At 32.5% G+C, this 8,232-nt stretch overlaps 2 protein-coding genes across 2 annotated transcripts; one reads left to right on the top strand and one right to left on the bottom strand.

The window, feature by feature from the left end:
• On the top strand, nucleotides 1–2,842 carry LOC105639929 (Homeodomain-like superfamily protein). Its single transcript, XM_012224131.4, has 2 exons — nucleotides 1–909; nucleotides 1,907–2,842. Exons 1-2 carry the CDS (start codon nucleotides 73–75, stop codon nucleotides 2,648–2,650), a joined length of 1,581 nt encoding a protein of 526 aa, XP_012079521.3. The 5' UTR covers nucleotides 1–72; the 3' UTR covers nucleotides 2,651–2,842.
• A 1,391-nt stretch (nucleotides 2,843–4,233) lies between these two features.
• BHLH093 (beta HLH protein 93) lies at nucleotides 4,234–6,275 on the bottom strand. The gene is made up of 4 exons (XM_012224132.4): nucleotides 5,521–6,275; nucleotides 5,002–5,184; nucleotides 4,716–4,883; nucleotides 4,234–4,613 (listed from the first exon to the last, which is right to left on the bottom strand). The coding sequence occupies exons 1-4, from the start codon at nucleotides 6,130–6,132 to the stop codon at nucleotides 4,527–4,529; spliced, it is 1,050 nt and encodes a 349-aa protein (XP_012079522.1). The 5' UTR covers nucleotides 6,133–6,275; the 3' UTR covers nucleotides 4,234–4,526.
• Between the last annotated feature and the right edge of the window lie 1,957 nt (nucleotides 6,276–8,232).

Here is an 8,232-nt window from a genome sequence, read left to right as displayed (position 1 = left end):
GAACAGCCAATTTCCCTCCTAATACTTTGATTGTGAGAGGAACAAAGCAACATCCACCAAGTGTTCGTCAAAATGCGAAAACGGAGGAATTCCAAAAGACCCTCTACCTCCAACTCCACCTCCACCTCCACCTCCACTACGGCATTGTACGAGCTAACCACTCCTCTCCGTCGTTCCCAGAGACTTCTCAATCGAAAGACCCCAAATCCGAATACTGAAAACCCAAAGCTCAAAACTAATTGCATAAAATCCGATAGGAAATCCATAATTAGTGGAACTCCCGCTCAGGGGTCGAGAAGAACACCAAGGTTGAGCAATAAGGTGGACTCGGTTTCAAGTCTTAGGCGATCTTCGAGGCTTTCTTTGCTTGGAAACACTATTTCTGCAACTATCAAGAAGACCGATCGTGAAGAGTCCAAGAAGAAACCTATCGGACGTCTGTTTAATAAATCTGCAGATAAGGTGGAGATAGTTTCGAGTCTTAGGCGATCTTCGAGGCTTTCTTTGCTTGGAAACACTAATTCTGCAATTATTGACAAGAGTGACCCTGAAGAATTGAAGAAGAAACCTGTCAGTTGTCTTTTAAATAAATCTGCAGATAAAAAGAGGGGTGCTTTCAATACAGTAAATGGAAAAGTGGGTCTACGCTTATGTGGTGATGTTTTACAGAGAAGTGAAACTAATCTTGGTTGTGTGAATATTGAACTGGTTATAGGACTTAAAGCGCCTGAACGGAGAAATGGTTTTGAAATAAGTAAAGCTACTAGGGTTACTGGGAAGAGGAAGAGAGAAGAGGAACGCGTTGATGGAAGTGTTAAAGGATGGACAAAAGAGCAAGAAATGGCATTGCAGAGAGCTTATTTTGTAGCCAAACCCACTCCAAATTTCTGGAAGAAGGTTTCTAAACTGGTAGTTCTGCTACTCTTTGGTTCCTTTAATTTCTGTATACGTCCTGTTGCAAATGTTTTTTTTTTCCCTGTGGTGTTTTGGTTCTTTATGTGAAGTTAAATTGAAATGCTGGTACTGTGAGGTCCTGTAGTATTGTTCTTTTAATGTATCCTAGTAAATTTTGATTCAACGTAATAAAAAGCTACAAACTCATGCATAACACAATGGTAGAAAAATGATGGCATTTATTATGGAAATTGATGAACGGCATAATGTTTTATGTTAAACTTTAAAGCATTGGAGAGGGCTAAGAGTTGAACTTCGTTTGTAGTTTGGTTGCATAGGTACTTGTAGCTTTGAGATGTATCTTCTAGTTTGCAGTATAGCACTACAATAGACTCAAATTAGTAACATTCATAATAAGAATTCTGAGCGTGCCTTTTAAACTGGGGAAAATTGCCTATTAGTTGCCAGATGGCTTTCTGTTATTTCAAATGCCAATATGATTAATCAGCTAAGCTTAATGGCAAGTAATAGACGAGTGTAGACTATAAATTTCTTTCTTTAGTTCTCTGGGGTTACTTACATAGTTTATTTATTGTTTTTAGCAAGTGCTATTACCGTCTCATCTGCATGAACCATGTCAATTGCTAGTGAACGCTCTTACAAACATTCTCAAGCTCTTATTTCAAATTCCAACCCCACTGATGAATTATAAACCATAAAAGGTTGTGCTAACTGAAATCAGATATACATTTTTTTTAAAAAAAAAATTAAGAAATATGCTGGGAGGAATGAACATTATGTTTTCCAGTGTTGGAAATATCAGCAGCTTCGTTCATAAACAGACTGACTCATTATACTACTTGATACCAAGATATAATCTTGTATTAATTTTAAATTTGAAAGCATTAGTTTGTCCTTTTATATACAGAAACGGTTTCTACCTACAATCTTATCTTGAAATAACATCAGTCATAAGTTTATTTTACACCCTTGTAAACAAACTCAATTGCAGGTGCCTGGAAAGTCTGCACAGGATTGCTTTGATAAAGTGAACTCTGATCATATAACTCCACCTCAACCATTGCCTCGATCAAGGGCAAAGAGATTGAATTCATCGCCCCTTGGATGTTTTTCCCTCTCTACGGGCAAATTGCTTGGCTCTTCTGACAGTAAGGGTAAGAGGTTAGGTTGTAATAAACAGAAGAGTCATCTAGCACACAAAGCTGTAAGACAATTGCTGCAAAAGCATAATCGCATGGACCAGAACTACGAAGCAGACATATTCTCTATCCTTGAGCCCAATATGAATCCATCTAGACAAATTTCTCATCTGAATGATGTCATTTCGACCCCAAACCATTTGCAGGAAAAACAAGGATTTCTTCGGAAGTGCCATGAAAGGTCTAATTCTGGCCAGGAAAAACCCTTTTCTAGATTTCGGAGCTCATGCGGACCTGATATTGTCAGTCCACCTGTGTTAAAGCAGGTGAAGAACAGGGCTTTGCATGAGAAATATATTGACCAGTTACATTCCAGGGAAGCCAAGAGAAAGGCAGCATGCGTACGAGCGGGAAAAGAGAATATGAGGCAGAGCAATATACAAAAAATAGATATGGTTCGAGCTGCAAAGAATGCCTTGGTTTCTGATGCAAGAGATGCTATTGATAAACTCAAACATCTGCAAACCGTTGCCAACAATAACTCTTCTGATTCTGATGATGAAGTTGATAGTGATGATGAATGTGATGTATTCTAACGAACTGTGTTAAGAAGTGATCAGTTGTAACTAAATTGAGCATGATCTAGCATTACTAATTTTAGCTGTTCTGGATAACCGCTAATTCATTAATTCTCCTGTCTTAGAAATAATCTTCGTTTGATTTACTGATTTGGAATGTTTTGTAGTGGTTAGTGAAGATCAATAAGACTTTGCCTAGTTTGTTTCAAAGTAATCTCCTCAAATTTCCAATTCCTTTGAGCAACTCAACTAAATTGCGTTCTTTCCACATCTGTTTATAGGCTAATATGAAGACCAGAGATTTACTTACAAAGCTTGACCATTCACAATTTTCAGGATCAAATGAAGTCAACAACGAATTGTTTCTTTCTTTATTCTTCTTCATTTTTTTTTTTTTTTTTTTTTTTTTTTGATATGAATAGATGAAATGAATTCCATTGGGATTTAAATTGAAAACTACTTTTTTGCGTTTGCTAGATATGTTACTTTAGAATTTCATTAATTTGCATGAGGAAGCCAAAGGGATTAGCAAGGAGAGGGCAAGTACTATCCAAGTATCCAATATTAGCATTACATAATTTTTCTATTGGGAGGAACCATGAGGTGTTAATCCCTCATTCCATTGAAAGAGCGGTAAGATTTTTTTACCCTCTAAGCAACTGCACTTTTCGAAAATCAAATTTATATTCTTGTCCTTATGTAGATTGAGATCGCGTTGAACTTATATTCTTACATTTATGTAAATTGAGATTGCTTATTAATCCAACTAACATATGGTTGATATTAGGGGTGTAAATAAGTTAAGCGAACTCAAACCTGTCAGACTCCAAGCTCCGCTTAATAGAATTTAGCTTGCTTCGGAACTCGATGAGTTTGAAAATTTTAGCCTCGAGTTTAACTCAAAAAATTTTGAGCTCAAGATTCGAGTAAGCCTAAAATAAATATTATATATATAAAATCTCGATGAGGCTCAATGAACTTTCGAGCTAAACATCATTAAGCTCAAGCTTGATTTAAGCTAAACTTTTTTGAACTTTTCTTGAGTCAAATTTTAATAGTTTGTGAGCCGGCTCAGTTGATTTATGCCATATTTGCCTAACTGGTACAATCATTACGTAATTTACTGAAAAGGAAAATTCATTTGCAAATCCTATCAGTTCATGCTTGAAAAATGGTGAGAATTATAGAATTAGAAGTGTTTACAAAAGAAGATTATAAAATCTTAATGCCAAATAATGATAAACACAAAAATGAATTCCATAAAACTTATTTGTTTTCAACAATAATAATAAAAATTTTGGCTTTCAACTATTTCAACTGTGTGCTTCACATTATTATTTGCTTCAGTCTTTTGTCTTTACAATCAATTTCCCTTTCATTCTGATATGTTTGGTGATGTAAAAGACATATTCTTGAAGATTTTGGAAAAAAAGGTCACTATCCTACACAATTTTTAATTTCAATTATTGGTGTGGTTATGGCTAATGCAGCAATAAGACATCCACATATCCAACTATTATTATTCTTTAATTTTATTTAAAAATAATAATAATTAAGTGTGATTAATTATCTCTAAATTCTGTACATTTATTCCAAAAACATTCCTACTCTGCCAAAGAGCTAAGACATATATTCTTAACTATTTCCAAATCATACATTTAATGGTTTCAGTTAGAGAAGGAATACAATGGTCCATACATGATTAATCCTTCTATAATTAATAACTAAGTAGTGAGAATAAATCTATAGATAGACATATACTTATTAAACAAACATTTATTACAACTTGTCACTAGCAAATTAAATTTCTTCAGGGACAGACTTGGAAAAAAAAGAGCTCCATCTCTCTTCAACCTCTTTGAAATAACTTTGTTCTCCAATTTTTTCTTTTCTTCTACAGACATCTTCCTCCATAGCCAGCAGTTCTAAACAATGCTTGCTTTATATCCTCAGGAGCAAGTAGTGTTCTCTGCTCAGCAGGCTAACCCAGAAAAAAAAGGAAATGAATATTAATTATTAGTTAATGAACCAATTAACTAGTTAATTAGTATTAAGAATCTTGATTAATTAATTAATTAATTACCTCTGAACAAGAAGCTTGCAAGGAAAAATCATTGAAGCAACTAATAACACATTGTTGAATCTCAAGGCCTAAAGCTTCTAATGTGTTAACAGTTGATAATAATAATCCTGGTTTTGCAGAACAGCAAATATCAATCCTGGTCTCAATCTCTCTCCTTTCCACATGAAACTGTGTGAAGAAAATTTTTTTTGTCAAAGAAGACAGAGAAAGATAAAAAATCAAGAATTGGGTTTCTTGATTTCTAAGATCTTATATAGTACTACAATGTCTTTGATTAGTTAATTACCTTGGGAGAATTTCTTACAAGAACTTCTGTTGGCTTAAGCTCCTTTAAATTTGTTATTAAGTTCATTTCATTTGTTCCTTCTTCACTTTCTTCTTCTTCTTCTCCTCCTTGCAACTTATTTATCCTTTCAAGAAGTTCTTTCATGTAATCTATTGTATCTCCAAGGATTGAAGTTCTATCCATCTGCAAAAACAACACATTACAGAAATAAAATAAAATAAAAGTTAAAATGCTAAAAATTAACGAATGCACCATTGTTAAGTAATTACTCTAATCTCATTATTTAAGTTGTATATATATAAGAAAAATCAAGTCTTGCAGTTGTCTCCAAATAGTGAGATTAAAAATTTAAACCCCAATTATAAACTAAAAAAAAAAAATATAATCACATTATGTTCTGAAGTAAAAAAAGCAAAATCAATGGCTTTCAACTAAATTAGTTTAAGCAAAAAAAAAAAAAAAAAAAAAAAAAAAAAAAAAGAAAGAAAACCAAGAAAATGTAGAAGTGAAAGATTATACCTTGCTAATCTTGGGAACAATTGATCTAAGCATAGAAAGGCGATCATTTAAGCGCTTTCTTCTTCTTCTTTCTGCCATTAAATTCTTTGAAGGCTGTCCTTCTAATTTCTTGGATTTGTTCTTTTTCTCTGCATTTGAACCCATAGTAAAAATCTGATGAACATTATTATTACTTGCTGCTGCTTGCTCCATTTCAACTTTGCAGCAACTACTTAATCTTTCTTCAAAACCAATTTGATCTCTAAGAAGATCATTTTCAACTATTGATGGGTAATCTTGATCTTGGATTGTAAATGGAGGAGGAGTAGGAGTAGGAGCTGTATTGTCATTATCATTAATCTCTGTAGGTAAAGTAGTGAACCCATCAAGAAAGGGGTAATTACTTTGATCACTAAAAGATGGGCAGTCAAAGGGAGTGGAAAATCCTAAAAATGAAGGATTTGGTGTTGATAAATTTGTGTTATCATCAAAAGAATCAAAGTTCCATCCACTGTTACTGCTACTACTAGAGAAGAACAACTCATTTGAGCCATTTGAAAAATTTGCCCAACTGTCTCTTCTTTGACCTTGATTAAGTAATTCCTCCAAGAAACCATGTTGAGAAAGCTCCATGTTTTCTCTCTCTAGAAAAACAAGCTTAGAGACTGATAAACAGTAATGATCCAGAGAGGATGCTCAAGAATAAGAACTTGCACCAAGTAGAATATTTATATTTGTAATATAAATAGATAGTCAAATTGTTACTTTCTTTCTTCCTTTCTTTCTTTCTTATAAAATGGATTGTGTTACTGTGTACTTGTTGGGGAAGTGAATGGTTTGTAGTTACCTTACTTATACATTAGCTAATATTATTAAATAAAATTATTATGCATTAAATGTGTAACAATTCCATGTTTTGAATTTTTGATTTTATAAATAAAGTTCGTCTAGAGATCTAGTCTATTTTCATCGATCAAACCAAGTGTTGCTTGAACAATAGTCGATACATTTAACATTTTATAATTAATATAAAATTTATTAGTAAATTTTAATTCAATGATAAATTAACCCAAGTGATAGAGAGTAGAAGCAAAAATGGGTATTCTCCTTTGTGTAATGTAATGCACACTGAGTATTAGAAAAAAAAAAAAAAAAAAAGCCAAAGATTGAGATGGAATCTGCTTTTTCATTCTCCCTCTGTAGATTAATTTCTTATGTCTTATTCACTGAAATTATCAATCAGACAAACTCAATATTTAACCCCATACCCTGCTGAGAAGTTTGACCCACAACTGTGTCTGAAACTGAAAAGTATGGAGTTAGGATCATTCATAGACCATCAGTTTCTCTGCCGGTCTTTCTCTTATATACGAGACCGGCTAAAAAGCACAGGTTGTACCAGGCACGATAAAAGTGCATTTACAATTTGAACCCTGAATCACATCAGCAACATCAGAAATGTTTAACATTCTTAAAGATCATTACAGTCCATCCACCCTTTTCCGTACATTCTTGCAATATTTCTATTAATGTTGCAGTATTATAATATTAAGATCAATTTTTTAGAAATTACATTAAAATTTTTAATTTAATTAACTAAAATAAATTATCCCGAAAACCAAAACAAGAAAAGGAGAAATATTTCACTTGTAATCTCATTTTTTAATTAGCAAGATTGAGAATAACCCTAATTAGCAACATTTGTGTGTATATATATATATATATATATATATATATATATATATATTACTAATATTGTACATGCCAGTGATGCATCTGTTTAATAAACATAAAAAAGAAAAAAAAATATTAGATACCTTATTGTTCTGTTCATATAATCCAAAAATGTTTTTCATTAATAGATTTATTTGCAGAACTCTTTTACTAAAACCAGTATACAGGCAGAATATATTTAATGATTTTTCCCAGATGGGATATCAGATCATATGGGTACAAACTCCATTTCCTTTTCTAATTTACAAATTTAGGAAACCATTATTTTATCAATCTAAAATCATCCACCTATTCTTTTTTTTTTTTTTGGAATTAATATGGAAAAAATGGGCTAGATTGTTCTTGCCTCCCCTTTTCTATGGGTAGTGATGGGAAAATATACCTGATTGTCTCAACATGGAAGACTAATAATTGATATTAAATATTGGTTTACTAACGTTTCTGTAACCTGCTGCAAACGTTGTCTAACTAATTTGCAGAGCAACCAAGAAATGATAAATAATTCATTCAGGTAAAGATTCCATTAATGGAAATAATTTCAAGAAGAAATTATTCTATGAAAATTATATATTGATGATCGCAAGATCAAGTCATGTTGTGGAGTTAAAATTTTAGAAAATGCTTTAAATATATATATATATTCTCTCACGGCCCGAAAGGGATTACAATTAAACATGAGACGTGATGTGTATATTAAAAATACATTTATTTTCATTGCATAATATATCATCTCCGTTCATCAAACAGAGCATAAGCTGTTAAAAGATATCATCTAAAATGGAATTAGAACCCATTTTATGAAGATTCTCTTGCAACCCATTACTGTCTACAAGCATATGAAAATTAAATCCATGGAGGTGTGGTTGCCTTCTATGAAAATTATCGAAATATAAATCCAACTGCTCATTTCTTAAGAAAGAGTACATACATATTCACGACCCAATCTTGACATCAGATATCTATAAATGGTGGTTCTCATGGAAAATCTATGTAACTATG

This window comes from Jatropha curcas, chromosome 3 (assembly GCF_041381405.1).
Source record: "Jatropha curcas cultivar XTBG-Jc1 chromosome 3, XTBG_Jcur_1.0, whole genome shotgun sequence".
In the NCBI taxonomy this organism is placed as follows: Eukaryota; Viridiplantae; Streptophyta; class Magnoliopsida; order Malpighiales; family Euphorbiaceae; genus Jatropha; species Jatropha curcas.
This window is presented reverse-complemented; position numbering and strand designations above follow the sequence as displayed.